The sequence below is a fragment of the Eumetopias jubatus genome, unplaced genomic scaffold (genome assembly GCF_037043125.1).
Source record: "Eumetopias jubatus isolate StellerSeaLion01/CBP00866 unplaced genomic scaffold, mEumJub1_p1.0 scaffold_16, whole genome shotgun sequence".
In the NCBI taxonomy this organism is placed as follows: domain Eukaryota; kingdom Metazoa; phylum Chordata; class Mammalia; order Carnivora; family Otariidae; genus Eumetopias; species Eumetopias jubatus.
This window is the reverse complement of record NW_028274822.1, coordinates 10,819,435-10,838,172: the sequence shown is the minus strand read 5'-3', so window position 1 is coordinate 10,838,172 and position 18,738 is coordinate 10,819,435. Positions and strand designations below refer to the sequence as shown.

General features: G+C 34.0%; 1 protein-coding gene across 1 annotated transcript in view; it reads right to left on the bottom strand.

Moving 5' to 3' along the window:
* Positions 1-2,745: 2,745 nt before the first annotated feature.
* CDH19 (cadherin 19) overlaps positions 2,746-18,738 on the bottom strand; it is a 72,061-nt gene continuing 56,068 nt past the window's right edge. The window contains exons 9-11 of the mRNA XM_028102995.2: positions 7,481-7,598; positions 5,273-5,524; positions 2,746-3,236 (exon numbers count right to left, since the gene is read on the bottom strand). Of these exons, the coding sequence (XP_027958796.2) occupies positions 2,746-3,236; positions 5,273-5,524; positions 7,481-7,598 (861 nt within the window). The remainder of the gene's footprint in view (positions 3,237-5,272; positions 5,525-7,480; positions 7,599-18,738) is intronic.

Here is an 18,738-nt window from a genome sequence, read left to right as displayed (position 1 = left end):
TAACGCTGCAGTTCTTTACTGGGTCAGGTACTGCTTCTTCATCACAACAATCATGTGAAATAGGGGGACTGGGCCTTATTTTACAGATGACAAACTCAGCTCTGCCAAGAGCAGACAGTTCGACCAACAGAGTTCACACAGTTATTTGAACAAAAGTGCACTAATTCATACTCAGAACGGGTAGGCTCGAGCACAGGTGGGGAGTGAACACCTATGGTCACTGGCAGTTTCTGATCCCTATAAAGGACTTTAAATATTTTCTTGTTTCAACCATTAGTAATTCCAGACTTACACATAAACCTGTGAGTTAACGAAGGATAATATTTAAGCACTGCAGGTATTAATGCGAAGCTGTGCTATTTTCATAAATATCTGCATTGATTTAGCCTCTATGAAAATTTACAAAAATGAGATCTTAGTGCCATGTCTTTAGCTTAGGATACAGCTGTGTTCTTGCAACACTCAGGTTACTACAAAAAGGTCAAGTGTGATTGAAATGTGACCGAGTATAATTTCTAGGAAATTGCAACTTCTGTACAAGAATCAGATAGTATTTTTTGATATAGTTTAAAAGGACACATTTAGACTAGCAAATAGATATGCAACCATGTATGTTCTTTTCCTATGTACCTATAATTAACAGTCCCATCATCAACTAAACCAGAATTTATTTTAACACATCTGCTTAGTGCCACTGGACTCAAACATGAAACCCCATTGATGCAGATGGTCATTTTTTAAAGTGTTCATTCAAATTGATAAGTTGTTCCTAAGGCTTTCCCCCATGACAGAACCTACTAGATCCTCAGAAAACCCTATTTCTGTTTTTCTCATCTATCTTCCATGGATTGATTTATCTGTTGTTTATCGTACTTTCCAATTCTTCAACCAAGATTATGTAACACTATCTTTTAAATACAGGGAGTAATCCTTTATGGAATAGTTCCTGAAAATATCCCCAAGTCTAGTCTTTCAATTTTTATGTCAGTATGATAGAAATAGAAATGTTCTCTCAACTCATACATTTCTATTTTACTAGCAAGTTTTTCTCTTTTAACATTTTGTTTTGTTTAGTATTCACACTCTGCCCTAAGTAAGTGATGCTATGAATGCATAAAGATTTTCTGTGGCTTATGACTTCTCATCTACTTTTAATATCCTCCTAAATTGTTGTATTTCCAGTCTTGGGCTTTTGTAAGGTGATGATACCTATGTTGCTGACATAATCGTATCTGAATTGATATTGATGGAAAACCTCTCTTCTATTACATGGTGTGGTGTTTATGTTTCCAAGTACAGAGGAAAACAATACTGTAGCTATTCAAATCCACCATCTTTAGCTAAAAATTATTCAAAATATTTTATCTAAATATATATGGTCAATTTGGTTCAGCTCATTTTCACATGCTGCTAATAAGAAATGAACATATGAAACAATTTTGAGGACACTATTCACCATTTTCTTTCTGTTCAACCTATGAATTTTGAATTCCATCTTGATTTGGATAGAATAATAAGGATCGTTCTTAAAATGCTGATTAAAATTAAAGGGTTTTATTATCTTATTATCTGATGTTATCATAAAGCTTGTTATCTGGATGTTACCATGGATTTTGTCATGTCCAGCAGCTTAGCATACTTACTTCATAATTGTACAATAAAAGTAACCATTGCACCTAATTTTATATCCCATAATAAAAAAATGACACTGAAGAATCAGTTCTGGTCTAAGCTCTTAATAAAAAGGAAATGCTGAGAATTTTATCATGTTTTATGCTATGCTTGGTAAGAATCAGTTAGGGTGATCCTAATATTTTGGATGAATATTAATCCAACTTTGAATCAAATACTTCTTCCATTTATTGCTATAATTTTTAGTGGAAATAAAAATTTACTTAAAATTTTTCATGCTTTCCACAATTATCATAAAGTTTAAATTTAATGTTGAGTAAACCTTGACATGTATTTTGTTATTGCAGTGTGACATGGTAAAGATGTATTTTGGTTACATAAAAAAATGACATAAAAATCTTCCAGACATATTTTCATACTTCCTTTTTTATACAAATCTGTAATATCAAAGACAATACAAATCTATACTGTATATATCAAAGACAATACAGATCTATACTGTATCTCTGATTAATTAACATAGACCAAGAATCTGTTTAAATTTGAAATCAGTTTTCAAGTATGGTCTTGACAATGATTTTAAAATATCAAACTACTGTGAATCATAGAATCTCAGTCAGAAACTTGCTTATTCATAAAAAAGAAACAGGTTTTGAAAATTTTATATAATCAACCAGATTCTACTAGGTGTTCATCTCCATATAGCATCAGGAACTTAAAACACATAAACATTTTACTCTCACTTTGTAAGATTTAAAAAAAAATGGATAAATGAAATAATATTAAAGTGATTTAGTTCAGGGCCTTTCTCACATTAAACATTCAAAAATTTTGGGACTTTGTATTGGATTGTAGTGAAAAAAGTGCTAGAGGAATATTTCAGTTACATGACAGAGTTGGCCTGCAGAGAGCTGGTGGTTAGCATCACTCCACATCTGTATTTGGGGACAACATGTGGGTAGCTTGAAATAACCAAGGGGTATTTACGCCCAGGAAATCCGAAGACGCTACAACTTTCCTCCCCTACACTGAGAGCTGGAGTAAACAACTCTTAACTAAGCGACTACCAGTTTGCCCAAACACATATTAGCATTTTTAAAATTTAAAAAAGCCCTAATTATTTGACCGCATAGCAGAACCAAACATGCATGCTAATCTTTTAAAGCGAGGTCCCAACTCGTTAAGGTAATCATAATTTTCATCCTGATCAGAGACTGCTGATCCTAAGGAGCTCAGAGATCCAGCTAATGACCCTGTTCCCTCAAAAGCGTAGGTCTGGAGGGAGTCAAAAGGAGGGGCACAAGGGTCAGTATTAGCTTCTTCAAGCTTTTCTAGAATGAATTTCCGGAATATGGCACTATCTGGGCCGACCTGCAAGGATTGCCTGTATAGGCTCCTGATCTCTGCGGTAGCAGTTTTCCGTGTCTTGCGTTCCCGCATGATGGTGCTGCTCCTCAGCTCCGCAATATCAAAAGCCTCTGTATCTTCTTCTCCGCCCCCTTCATCGTCATATCTGAATATATTCTCTCGGAAATCTTCACCTTTCTCTGGAAAGAGAGTCTGCTTTCTTCGCTGTTTCAGACCTAAGATCAAAAAAACAAACCCTGACAAAGAAAGCATATGAGAACATTAACATAATATAATAAATATAATGTCAATATATGTTAATATAAGTTTATACTCATCAATATTACATATTATTTATAATAAACTTTACAATCCTTGCTTTTGTTAAAAGCTCAAGACATGAGTTTAGATTTTATGATTATAAGACAAAAGAAGACAAACAGTTGACCCTTGAACAATGCAGGGGTTGATAACATCATTCCCTGCCCAGTGGAATATCCTTGTGTAACTTTGGAATCCCCAAAACTCAACTACAGGATTTGCTGTTGAAAATTTGCTAAAGGGTCATGCAGAATGACATAAGGCAGTATAACAATATTTCTGGCTGATGATTTAGAGCAGAAAAACATCATAAAAATAAGAGTGAAGTGTTTGTGATGATAATTTAAAATTGTATTTTTTATATATTGAAAACAGAAAAAGAAAAATAGCATAAGGGAACATTTTTCAATCTATATGCATTTGTCAATTTTAGTAACCAGTAATCCATGTTAAGAGAAGTTAAGCACAACAGAGCAGTTTGAAATTCCCCACTGAGGCTAATTCTATGGCATAATTATTTTCTACATTAATATTCATTGACTACAAAGTATATGCCACCAGATAGTTGCTTTAGAACCTGTGCTCAGTGATACCACATTAATTTCAGAAAGCCCAAACTATGATTTTTTAAAATCATAACACCGGTATGCCCACAATCAATATTTGTTACATAAGATAATTTTAATATCACATAAAAACAGAATAATTTCAAAGCACCTTTTTTCTATTTTTAGAGAAAATTGTGCATGTGTGTGTGTGCGTATCAAGAATAGCCAACCCTTTCATAGCCTTTAAACTATTCAGAATTTTACCTATAGGAACTGAAACAACCACGAAGTGATGTTATTAATATCATCATAAAGAGAACTACATTAGGCAATACTTTATATAAATCTTACCTTTTAAAAAATTGAAATAGTGTTCTTGAAATAAGGTCATTGAGTTTGAATCCAGGTACTGTGAAACTCAGCTCAGATATGTGGTTGATATAGAAAGGGAGCTAATAAATAATTTTTTCAATCTATGAATTGGAGAGAGTATTCATGACATGTGCAAAGAAAACCACTGACTAATTGGTTGACCTATACTTCCCACCATCTAAATCTTACTCATGCCCTGACTGTGAGGCTGTTCTTGGTTTACTCATGGGGTTTTTGGACTTGGTTTAGGTCTGTTCCTATGAGTAAATCAGTACCTGTCACCGTTCAAACCCTACACCGTTTTTACTACACTTGATTCTGATACCCAGCTATGTAGCTCTATATTCGGTTTTAGGATCAAAGACCATTAAAAATTATCTTAAAAGCTGAGGCTGGGTAGGAAAGAATGGTAATTTGGATGGTAAAGAGGAATGCATGATTTTTTGAAGCTCTGAGAAATAATAGAAGAGTGAGGGCAAAGCAATCCCTGAAACATAGATGCCATTTTGAGCAGTGAGTTTGGGATTACAGAACCAGTGGCTGATATAATTGTTCTCAACACTCAATAAAGGGGTGTTGACTTTTGACATGAAGTTATAAGGGAAGCAAGAGAGGGTGTAGATTATATATACTGGTATGTTAAAGAAAGAGAAAAGGTTACCTAAAATGAATTATTTGCAGTCTTGGAAGCCTGACTAAAACATTTTGGGGATCATTTGCCTCATTTGTAAAGTGAATATAACATCTGCTTCTGAAAACAACAACAAACAAACAATCAAACAGGAGCCTGGGTGGCTGAGTCGGTTAAGTGTCCGACTCCTGATTTCTGCTCAGGTCGTGATCTCAGAGTGGTGAGATCCAGCCCCGCAGGGTCACTCTCATTTTTCATTTACTCCACTGGTTTAAGAATTGCAAGATATTCAGAAGAGCACACACACACATACACACACACACACACCCATACCATACTGTGATAATAGAATTAACTATTTTTTTATATTTATCACATTATTTCCAGGAAATGAAGATGGGTTCAGTCCAGCACTACTTACCACATATTATCATGATGCTTATCAAAATAGCAAGTATGACTTCTGTTCTGAATCCCATGGCAAGTGTAAGGTCCTTATTCCTGCAGGTGCGTGTACTGCCATAGTCATCACAGTCACAGATGTGTATGGTAAGGGTGTTTGTACTTGTAAGTGATGGGATTCCATTGTCAGCAATTAGGACAGATATGTAAAAGACAGGCTCTTCTTCAAGGCTAAAACCAGTTCTATTGGTCAAAATTACAGCTGTGTTATCTAAAACAAAAATCGATGTGCATAATTTTTCAATAATATAAAAGAAGTTCATACCAGCTACATGCACTAGAGCAATAGTATAGATATAAGTTTAAATAATAAAGAAGAAATTTCTGATAAAAAGTCAAAAGATCCACTCCGAAAGTCATTATTGATTTGGCTTTGGCTTAACCCTAATTACATAATTAGATGAATTACATGAATCCGTTCCAAAAATGTCTTTGATAAAGATAGAAAAGGTTAACTGTGGAACATAGAAAAGAGCTTTTTAAACAGATGTCAATATTTTATAGAGGCTGCTGATAATTAAATTTATGATGACAGTATGAGTTTCATTTGGGTTATTTACTCATGACAGTGCTTTTTCTAAAAGAAACTCATTCTTTTCACAAAAACTATAAATACACAAGATTTTCAAAGTCATCTACCAATATCAGAGCAAGTGGTCTCAAATCATGTATTTATTAATGAGACAGAAGGATTAGTTTTATTTGGTAGGAAAAATTCTATTGGGATGTTTCATTTTACTTTGACATTATTAACCCATTTTCTATTTAAAATTCAGATAACAGTTAAACCTCAGTAGCACTGATCACTCTTCTAGACAGAACATTTAAAACATTAACAAAGATGAACAATATATACTTCGACACTTTTGAAGTTGTTTTCCCCTGAATCCCAAAATATTCTAAGTAACCTTTTCCGGTGCAATTTCTTGTGTCTGAGTCCTATATTTCTCCTCTCTTTTTTTTATTGCCATCCCCCAAAATATTTTCTGTAGTAATCAAAACTTAGAATACACAAACAGTAAAATGCAAATAAATGAAGTGTTTGAAAATGTGTGCCTGCTAACCACTTATCCCAAATCATCATTTAAAACGAATTCTCCATCATGCTTTGGAACCGATAAAACTTATGATTTTATTTACTAGGCAGATTGAAAAGGTAAGAGAGTTTACATTTTTCAATTCATATTTTATCGGATTATTCTTAATCACAAACATTAAACCAAATTAATTATTTTCTTTGTTTTAATATACTTATTTTACCCCAGTGACTTATACTAATATAAACAAATCTTAGCTCTAATTTATTTCTTCTATTGATATTTGCATTTTTATCCTAAGTTTAGTTAAGTTTCCTTCACTGGGAAATTTGACAAGGAGAAAAGGGAGAGAACACGCCTGCATTTATGCTCCCACAAAAGATCTTCCATAGATCAAAGCCTAAAATCAGGTGTCAGGAAGGACATCTGCGGGTGTTTGGCTATGGATGCTTGAGTAATAAATCCTATGGTGTTTCTTATCTTTAAGATATAAAGTAAAATTAAAATAGATTCATATTATGACAAGAAAATCTTTTACTGAAGTGAAAGAAAAAAGAACAGAGTGGTTTTATGCAAAGTCAATCCACTTCTGTATGGAAGGAGAAGATATTCTGTCTCTCCAGACAAAATCCTATGGCACACTGTGTCCTTAGACTGATATAATCATTTCATTTTGAAGGAAAGAGAATAATTTTAAACCAATTTTATATATTTATAGCTTCTAATTAATGACTCCAAATATCTGCGAATCAATCAAGCTAACATGACTGTAAGTATATATCATTTTCTTTCCCCTAGATTGAAGTTTAAATTTTACAAGGACATGAAAGGAACCACTGTGTCAGTACAGCCATTATATTTGCAGGGTCATTCAGGTTTTACAAGGTCTTATAGACACTGGTGACTTGGTAAAGTGTTTCTCATTTAAAGAAATCCAGTGAGAAATGGGGCTAGTATTTTCAGAACTTGACTTTGGGTTTTGTTTACCATTTTCACTGCCACTCTCTGTTCTATTTCTCAACATTACCATATTGCAAGAACCTTATAAAAAGCAACATTATAAATCCCCTTAAAATCAAGCACACTTCTCAAAGAAAGGATCAAAAGCCATCATGAGTGAATAGCATTACCTTCATTATCTATGATTATGAAACTTGAATTCTTTGTGTCTTCCACAGGTAGATTAAAGTAAAAATGGTGATCTTCTATGGATTCATCTCTATCCACTGCACTGATGGTCTGAATTACCTAGGGAAAATAGAAACAGGTTGCTTGGTTTTTGATTCAGGAATATAATTAATGTTATCAAGATTATTATCATTACTAGTATTAGCTTTTATCAAAATTGCTTTACCAAAATTTGTGTATATTGCAAGGGTAACTCAATTTGGGGAGAATGTTAAAATATTTTCTCAGGTTAAAAATAAGTTGACATTCCCCTTTCAAAAGAGTGTTTTGATATTACATAATCAATTCTTGTTGGGGGCTGAAATGATGTCTATCAGTTAAGTTCTTTAGAAATTCTCAAAATACTGCTGCTCTAAATCAAGATTTCCTCCCATCCTCTAGGCCTGATTTCCCTGATTTCCCCCTTTCTTCCTTTTTTTCCTTCTCCCTTCCTTATCTGAATGGCAGCCATTAGGATTTGTTGAAGTTATATATTCTCTGCTCATTTGGGAGCATAGCTGTGGTAAACTTATTGTCTTACTAAAGTATTAGCTAAACTAATGAGTTTTCAAATTGATTTGTGGAAATAATGCATTTAAAGCTTAGGAGCAATGTATATGATTTCCTTTGACCCATAAAGATTATAACAAAAGTGTTCCACATCAAATAAATTCCTATTTCAGATCATAAAAAAGTGAAGTCATGCAGTTATGAACACATCAGTTCACATTTAATTCTTTTCTTTCAAGACATGAATGTGTCAGTCAAGTGGTTCATTATTGCCAAAAAGGAGATACACTGTCAAGATCATATAGTGAGATTGTGATTAATTCTGGAAATTAAATTGATTACAGAAGTTATTGTTTTGAATTTTCTAGAATTAAAGTGCTTTTAACAATGTGTCAAACAAGAATATCTTTAGTTGCAAGATGACAGACCCAAATTTTATAATGTTATACTTCAAGGAATAGATATCTCTCCACATGCAGTCTTATAAAACCAATGTAATTTGTACGTTTTTTCTCTACATCGATTTCTCTCTTTTTTTTTTAAAGGTTTCATTTATTTGACAGAGAGAGACACAGTGAGAGAGGGAACACAAGCAGGGGGAGTGGGAGAGGGAGAAGCAGGCTTCCCACTGAACAGGGAGCCCAATGTGGGGCTCGATCCCAGGACCCCGGGATCATGACCTGAGCCGAAGGCAGACGCTTAACGACTGAGCCACCCAGGCGCCCCCATCGATTTATCTTTTTCCTTATAACACATTCCTAGTCAAATCATATTCATATAGGGTTAATTAAATAATCTAATAAAACATTTTCATTCAATCCATGCCTACAATAATAAATTTACATTATATTAGGGTAATGCTTTTATTTTGGATTATCATAAGAGCCAGGGTGAAGAGTGGGGGGACTTGAAACTCTGATATTTTGAATCCTGGTGTTGCCAGTTATTAGTTTATTTTTTTAACATTTTATTTATTTATTTGACAGAGAGAGTTGAGAGAGCACAAGTAGGGGGAACAGTGGAGGGAAAGGGAGAAGCAGGCTCCCTGCTGGGCAGGGAGCCCAATGCAGGACTCCATCCCAGGACCCCAGGATCATGACCAGAGCTGAAGGCAGTTGCCTAACATTGAGCCACCCAGGTGTCCCACTAGATTTTATTCTTAAAAAAATTGAGATACTAATACTTCGGTTTCAGGAATGATTTTTAGAATTATATGTCATAACTTTTCAAAGTGCTTGTCATACAGTCAGTACATGTTTATAAGGTGTTTTCTTCATGAAAACGTGGAATTGTTGGGATTTGCATAGACAAGATGGTATCCTGAATACTGTGTGTAATCTCATATATATATTTGTTTAATTAAGGTTGATAACAAACTGTAAAAACTCATGTTTACCTTATTGACACATGCAGTCTTGATTTTTAGACAAAAAATAATAATCTCACTACCTGACTTTCTGTATTAAATACATGCATCAGACTAAAGGTTGAAAATGTTTTCCTTTTGTGTATGGAGGCTTAAGAACACCGGTGAGATTTTGACTTTGTATATATTTTTAAATAATTTTAATTAATTGAATAACTCTCTACATATGTACAAGTAAACTGAATATGCATAGGTTTCAATACCCTGGCCCCTTTTTAACGTATATCCTTCCACTTCCACTTGCTTTATAAATTTAACTTTGATATGCTTTATGAGTTTTACCACTTTGCAAAAATAGGAAGCCCCTGACATAATAGAATCAGTTACATAACAGGTACAATTAATTCTTTTGAATTAACCCTGAATGTGTACACTATTCTTGAGAACAAATTTCTAGAAAAGAGCCAACATTAATGAGCACAAAAGTCTTGACTAGGAATGCTAATTTTTTCCTTTTCATATGACAATGGAAATGTTTTTATTTTAATCTTCAAATAAAATTCTAAGAAAAAATCTTGTTGCATTGATTAGATTTCTAAACTAGTTCCTTACATCTACTTATCTGGGGCCCATCACTGTCATACACATTGATGAGAGGAGTGAAGACAAATCAAAAGCAAGGAGTAGACAGAGTAGACAAACATGGATGGTTATATTATGACAAATTCTGAGAGCTCAAATTTTTAAATTCCCCTTTGTTCTCGGTAGAATTTTGTCCAATTTTTTTCTGAACCAATACATGTGATTTTCCATTTATAGCACTTTAAAATCTATAATGGAAATATATTGTGACAGCCTAGAAAATCTAAAAATAACCACTTCTACATATTATCATAGCCAATCTTCACAATTATCCTATGCAATAAAACCCATTATTGTCCCCATTTTATATTTACTTAGATTAAGGTTCAAGTCACCTACGTATCTTAGGTAAGTAAAATGGCTGGGTCAGAATTTGAATGCAAGCTGAGGCTACCGGTATGAAATGAGTAGTACATGTGGCCCCCAGAGCATAATTTCTTCAGATTTATTGAGAAAAATAAAATTGATAAATGTTTAAAATGTACATCATAATGATTTGAAACACATATACGGTGTGAAAAGATTCTCTCCATGTAATTAATTACCATATCTATCACCTTGCATATTTATCATTTTTAAAAGTTCTACTTTCTTAGCAAATTTATACAAAGAGTATTAGCTATAGTCACCAAGTTATACATTAGATCCTTAGACTTTATTCATCTTATAACTGAAAGTTATATTCTTTTACCAACCTTTCCCCATATCCCCCACCCTCAAGCCCCTGGCAACCACTTTCTATTCCTCCCAGGCACATTGTTCAAGCCTTAGTCCTGTTCTTGTTCATAAAGTTTGCATACAAAAAAATACCGTAATGGATATGGTATGCAAGAAGCAAACAAAACCAAGTCTCGTAAAAGACAGAGACATACAGAGAAATAAATAATATAATTGTCATAGAAGAGATATACACCAAAATAATGGTTGGGAAAAAAAAGAAGAAAATAATCTGACTATAACATTTAGGAAAAAGAAATGATTTTCCAAAGTGGAATTGAGCAAATGAGCTAATACTTGAGTAAAAAATATGAATTAATGGGGAAAGTGTGATCCAGATAAAAGAATACCATGTGAAAACCAAGAATGCAGAGAGATCATATATTATTACGTAGAAATAAATGAAATTTTCATTTTTTAAGTCAGAGAGATAAACAACAGTTTCATAAGTTTCAACTTAATCATTTTATGGAACTACAAACAGTATTTGACTTTAAAGATAATCATGGGAAAATCATTTCATGTCTATCAGTTACTTTGCACTGACTTCTTTTTCTAAAAAAAAGAGGCACACATGGGCCAGCTTACTAAAATGTCATTCTTAGATTATTATGTTGATTAAAAAAAATCACTACAACATTCATTTTCACAGAAAATATAGGTCTGACCTTTACTAAACCATGCAATTTGGGGCACCTGGGTGGCTCAGTCAGTTAAGCGGCTGCCTTTGGCTCAGGTCATGATCCTGGAGTCCGGGAATGGAGTCTCGCATCAGGGTCCCTGCTCAGCAGGGAGTCTGTTTCTCCCTCTGACTCTTCCACCCTGTCATGCTCAATATCTCTCTCTCTCTCAAATAAATAAATAATAATAATAAAATCTTTTAAAAAAACATACAATTTCTTTGATAGCTAGGCAAAGAAGCAAGTATCATATGTGGATTTGGAGTAAACAGGTAATACATTTTTTTAATCCTAATATAATAGATGGATTTATTTATTTTTATTTTTTTAATTATTTTTTTATTATTATGTTATGTTAATCACCATTCATCACATCATTAGTTTTTTTTATGTTATGTTAATCACCATACATTACATCATTAGTTTTTGATGTAGTGTTCCATGATTCATTGTTTGCGTATATCACCCAGTGCTCCATGCAGAACGTGCCCTCTTTAATACCCATCACCAGGCTAACCCATCCCCCCACCCTGCTCCCTTCTAGAACCCATGGTTTGTTTTACAGAGTCCATTGGCTCTCATGGTTCATCTCCACCTCTGACTTCCCGTCCTTCATTCTTCCCCTCCTGCTATCTTCATTTTTTTTTTTTAACATATAGTGTATTATTTGTTTCAGAGGTACAGACCTGTGATTCAACAGTCTTACACAATTCACAGCGCTCACCATAGCACATACCCTCCCCAATGTCTATCACCCAGCCACCCCATCCCTCCCACCCCCCACCACTCCAGCAACCCTCAGGTTCTTTACTGAGATTAAGAATTCCTCAAATCAGTGAGATCATATGATATTGTCTTTCTCTGATTGACTTATTTCGCTCAGCATGACACCATCCAGTTCCATCCATGTTGTTGCAAATGGCAAGATTTCACTCCTTTTGATGCTTGCATAATATTCCATTGTATATATACATATATATATATATATATGAATGTATATATATATACCATGTCTTCTTTATCCATTCATCTGTCGATGGACATCTTGGCTTTTTCCACAGTTTGGCTATCGTGGACACTGCTGCTATAAACATTGGGGTGCACATACCCCTTCTGATCCCTACATTTGTTTCTTTGGGGTAAATAGCCAGTAGTGCAATTGCTGGGTCGTATGGCAGCTCTATTCTCAACTTTTTGAGGAACCTCCATACTGTTTTCCAGAGTGGCTGCACCAGCTCGCATTCCCACCAACAGCGTAGGAGGGTTCCCCTTTCTCCGCATCCCCGCCAACATTTGTCGTTTCTTGACTTGTTAATTTTAGCCATTCTGACTGGTGTGAGGTGGTATCTCATTGAGGTTTTGATTTGGATTTCCCTGATGCTGAGTGATGTTGAGCACTTTTCCATGTGTCTGTTGGCCATTTGGATGTCTTCTTTGGAAAAATGTTTGTTCATGTCTTCTGCCCATTTCTTGATTGGATTATTTGTTCTTTGGGTGTTGAGTTTAATAAGTCCTTTATACATTTTGGATACTAGCCCTTTATCTGATATGGCATTTGCAAATATCTTCTCCCATTCTGTCGGTTGTCTTTTGGTTTTATTGACTTTTTTTTTTTTTTGCTGTGCAAAAGCTTTTTATCTTGATGAGTTCCCAGTAGTTCAGTTTTGCCCTTGCTTCCCTTGCCTTTGGCGATGTTTTGGAGCAAACAGGTAATACAGTTTGAGTCTGTTTCTTTACCTGAACAGTAGATATCAAGGAAATATCCCTCCAGTATTAGTTGAGGAATACATTTTTGAATAAGATTACAAACTATAAATTGAAATATGAACTATAAATCAGCGTACAGGTATTGAGTATTAATTGATATGTTATCAATTCCTCTGAATGTGCTTAACAAAAAATTTCTTTCAATAGAAACACGTTAAACAAAAAGTGAGAATTGCAATAAATTAATTCATGGGAGGATTTTTAAAATTTCACCTAAGTTGCTTGCTTATGTAGTTATTCTTGGTATTTGTACTTTGCATCAAGCTACAGATGTGAATTACTGTCAAGAAATACTGTCAACAAATTTGAAGAAGACTGTCTCCTTTTGTACCACTCCACTGAAGAAATTATACAAAATTAGACTTGTTTAGATAAAATAAAGGATTCAAAAAGGCTGTTGAGTATCTGGTCAAAAGGTCAAAGTAGTAACTAATACAATAATCAAACTAGAGCTAACAAGAAAATCTAGTCTCTAGTCTCTGTTTTCTTTTTTTGTTTAGCACGTTATTAGGAGAAAAATGTTGAGAAGCTCATGGTATTTTAATATCATGGTCTGGACAGAAGCAGAGATACTATAAGTTTCCAAAAAGGACTTTTTTAACCAAATTATATGTATTTAAGTATCATAGATACGTAATGTTTTGCCATTTACTTACAGATATCTACTTATATTCAGTTAAAAATTTTACTTTCTTAAATTTTTATCTCAGTATATATTTCATTTCTTTTGTTAAATTAATTTTTAAAACAAACCTTATAAAATTCATATAAAATCATCATATATAAACGAAAAATAAATTATAAAATTATCTGACTAATATCCCAAAGGTATCCATTCAGCAAGTATTTCATTGGTATTTGGAGCACCCCAAGCCATCTCAGGCCCTGGGGGTGAAACGGGCCAGGACCAAGTGTCTCCGTCACCACTCTTGACATTCTAGTGGAGTAGAGGGACATACTACCTAAAGCAGAGAAGAAAAGTGCAGACTAAAACACCCAATATTTGGGGGTTAGAGGATCTGGCATCTAAACAAAAATTAGAGTATACTTCAGAGGTGAGCAGTGGTGATATCATGAATGTTCTAGAAGGGCATATTACAGAGTTTGTACTTTATACTGACGTCCACTCACAAGTTCTAAATTGGAAAAAACATGATTTTATTTTTTATTTAGGATCCCATAATCCAAATGATTGGGAAAAATCTGCATTTTAGAATGTTCATTCTGAAGACATCCTTAGTGTGAATGTGGAAATAGGGAACCTAGTGAACAAGTTGTTGCCACAATCCAGGGGAGCACTCAGTTTGTACTCAAAACCTCCTGATGTGATCTATAAAGACAAGAACTCACATTCTGTAACAGAATGTTACAGAATGTGAGTTCTTTTTAATAGAAATGTACAGAATGTGAGTTCTTTTTAATAAGAAATTATATGGAAGTTGCTGAAGTGTTTACATAAACTAAAGATGGTAACAACATGCTCTCAGGTGAAGATATCATTTCCCAGGCTCCAAATTTCCCACAGGGAAAGTTGTTATCGCCAAAGTAACATTTCACCATTTCTAAGAGGACACACAATATATTCTTCGGACTACTGTCCCACCACTAAAAACAGACTGCCATGGAAATTGTCCACGTGCCTTCAGACTTAACTGATAAAAATAACTAATGAGCAACAACTGTGGGTGTATCCCTGCGTGTGGGCCGTGAGACTGGATAACGAGAAGTTTGATTTTATAGGAGCATCCTTCAGCAGAACTGTTCATGGTTCACTCCGGAAGATGTGTTGAGTCCCTGGTAGGGTCTCAAGAGTGAGGATAGAGTAAAACTGACCTATTACAGGGGTACTTAGGCGATGGAACCAAGAGAATTAGTGATTGATTGGATATGAAGAATACAAGAGTAGAATGAATTAAAGATGATGTCCACACATCCTTCTTGCACAACTTGGTGAGTTGCAGTAATTTTGCAAGGGATGTTGAAAAAAAACAAAAAACGGGGCAGGCTTGGAAGACAATTTGGTGTAACGTTCGGGCATATAGATAAAAGTCTCTAATTGGGCATACAACTTGAAATACAGGAGAAAAAACTGGCATAAAGATCTAGAAGTCATTTGAATATGAACTTTAATTAAGACATAGGTGTGACTGAAAGCAAAGAGAGTGATTTTGAAAAAGAATAAAATAAAAGGTCAGGACACAAGAAAGAAAGGAGGCGAGAAGAAAACCAGATTATAATGCAGGACCATGGAAATTTAGGCAACAGAAAATTTTTACATGGAGACAATGTCAATGTCTTTACATTAGAATATTTTTATGAAAGAATCTAAAAATCGCTGATATCATACTTTATTTCTGGAAAAGATATTTGATATCAGTTAAGATAATGGGAATCATTAATATGAAAAATTAGAACTATTTCCACCAAACAGGAAAGGCAAATTGCCCTGATGTCAGCTCATTTATTATATTCATTCTGCAAACCACTGAGCACTCTCTCTCTCCTCTCCTCCCCACCCTGGGCATTTACACCCTAAGAACAAAAACAAAAATTCTGTTTATCCATGTAGATCATTAAGGAAGTGCCTGATTTTCTCCAGAATGGAGTGAAATTATTCTGGGATTTTGATTTTCTATGATGAATGTATTACCTATCCAAAGCAGATAGACACTTTTTAATTTGTCATCCTGCCCAGTAATTAAGCCTGTGGGAAATAAGATCAAGAATGACCTTCACAGTAGGGTGTCTGGGTGGCTCAGTTGGTTAAGTGCTGGACTCTTGGTTTCCGCTGAGGTCACGAGATTGATACCCATGTGGAGCCCCGCCTGGGGCTCCGAGCTTAGGGAGAAGGTTTGCTTGAAGATACCCTCCCTCTGCCTCCCCCACTACTTGGGCTCTCTCTCTCTCTCTCTCTCACACACACACATAAATAATCTTTTTTTTTAAAAAAGAATGATCTTAACAGTATGAGAAAACATAAAATATTTCCTTACTGATTTTCAATTTATTACATGTGAAAATGATAGTATTTTGTATATATTGTGCAGATATGCATTAAATTATTTCTGCTTCTTTTTAAAAATTTTTAAACTTAAGAACATTTAACATGAGATCTACCCTCTTAACAAGTTTTTAAGTGCACAATGCCACATTGTTAACTCTAGGCACTGGGTGGTGCAGCAGATTGCTAGCACTTAGTACTCATCTTGCATAACGGGAACTTTATACCTGTTGAACACCAACTCTCCATTTTTTATATTTTTAAATGTGACTCCACAAAAATTTAAAATTCCATCATATTTATTTGGCAGCTCGGCACTAGATCTCGTTTTCTCGACTAAATATCCTTCTTATCAGTAAGAAGGATATTTTTATGTGTATTTTACATATCATTGTATGGACCTGAGCTTCAGAAGACTATGAAGTGGTAGTGTGAAAGCAGAGATTTCTTCCTCATCATTGTTTTAAAGTATGCTACCACACGTGTTTCAGTATCAAGCGACATTTTGACTATTGATTTGAGTGCTAGTATTATCATTTTATTCTTACTATATTTATTATGGCTGCATTTTATCTTGGTTTATTTGTTACCCTGAATTTAAGTTTTAATTATGTCAAAGGGCTTCTTAGCATCACCAAATGAAAAGTTTATGTGTATCTTTTTGTTCCTTTGAGATATTGATATAATGGAAAATATTAATAGACTTTAAAATACTGTTTTGTTTTTCTCCTTAAAGACACTTTTCTTTCCATTCTGTGTATCACCATTTAGTACCTTCATAAATTGTTTTTAATTATAATTTACATATAATGCTTACAGCCATATTCTTATTAATCTTTTTGTGTTTATGTTTGCAGGTGTTTAATTTTATCACTTTTCTATGAGTAAAGCCACTTAAAGTAATTTGAGGAGCCCCCCCCTTTGTTTCGAATGCTTTGGGAAAGTTTATATAGCATGGGGATTAGTAGTCAGTAATAATTTTGACTTCTTGGCCTAAAATATTCTCAATAATATTAGTGATTTTTATTTGAATCTCTGTTATTATTTTCTTATGCCATTTCTTTTGCATTTTATTATCTTTTATTGCAGCAAATGATTTTGAACTTTTATTTTGAAATAACTGTAGATACTCAGAAAATTTAACAAACAGTGCAAAGAGCATTTTAAATACTTCTTTCAGCCAAACCAATGGTTATATCTGACATAACTGTAGTACAATATCAATTCCCGGAAATGGAAATGGGTATAAAATACTGTTAAATAGATAATATAATTTATTCAGTTTTCACATGTTCATATGTCCACGTGTGTGTGTCTGAGTGTGTGTGTGTACGTGTGTGTGTTGGCATATGTGTGTGTAACTCAAACAGTTTGATCTCATGTAAAGACTGGTGTCTTTACATCCGATCAGAATACAGAAGAGTTTTGTTACCACATGTATGAACTCCTTCATATTACTCTTTCTTGTCACACTTAGTCCCCACTCCTTCCCTTGTTCCTTGGCAACCACTAATTCCTTCTCTGTCTCTTACAGTTTTGACTTTTAGAGGATTTACTATAAATGGAATCATGGAGCATGTAAGGTTTAGGGTGTTGCTGTTTTCACGAAACATAATGCCTTTGAGATTCATTCATAATCTGTTCCTTTTATAGCCAGGTGGTATTCCATTTTATGGATGTATCAACACTTTGTTTAATCATTCCTCTGGTGACTGACATGTGGATTATTTTGTTTTTGGCTATTATGAATAAGGTTGCCATGAATATTTTTATGTGGACATAAGTATTTCTCTGACATGTGTGCAACACCCTGCCCAAACGATATTAGGTTGTACAATAAGTATACATTTAGTTTTATAATAAACTGTCAAATTATTATTCATTTTTTATTTCCACCTCCTCTCTTCCCTGATGTCTATGGGTGGTGTTATTCTAACCATTCTGATAGGTGTGTAGTAATAGTTCATTGAAATTTTAAACCGCATTGTCCAAATAACTAATGATGTTCAACACCTTTTCACGTGCACTTTTGCTTTCTCTATAACCTCTTTGTGAAATGTCTTGTCATGTCTTTTGCCCATTTATTGGATTATTTATTGTGTTACTGTTGAGTTTTAGGAGTTCCTTGTAAATTCCAGATGCAAATCCTTTGAGTAATCTTTGGTTTTCAAATATTTTCTTCCAACCTGTCGGTCGTTTCTTTAATCCTTTTAACAGGGATTTACACATTTTAAAATTTTTATAAAGTCAAATTAATACCTTATTTTTGTTATGGATTGGGACTTTCATGATATATCTAAGAACTCTGTCTAGTCACAGAGAATAGGTTTTTCTCCTGCGTTTACTTCTAGAAGTTTTATAGTTTTAAGTTTATGTATAAATCTATGATACATTTTGAAATAACTTTTGTATAAGGTCTGAGCTTTAGGTGAAATTTTCTATTTCTTCCCTATGAATATCCAGTTGCTCCAGCAAAATTTTCTGAAAAGACTAGAGAATTTATACGTATCTTTGCATTTGTTCTGCAGTACTTTTCAT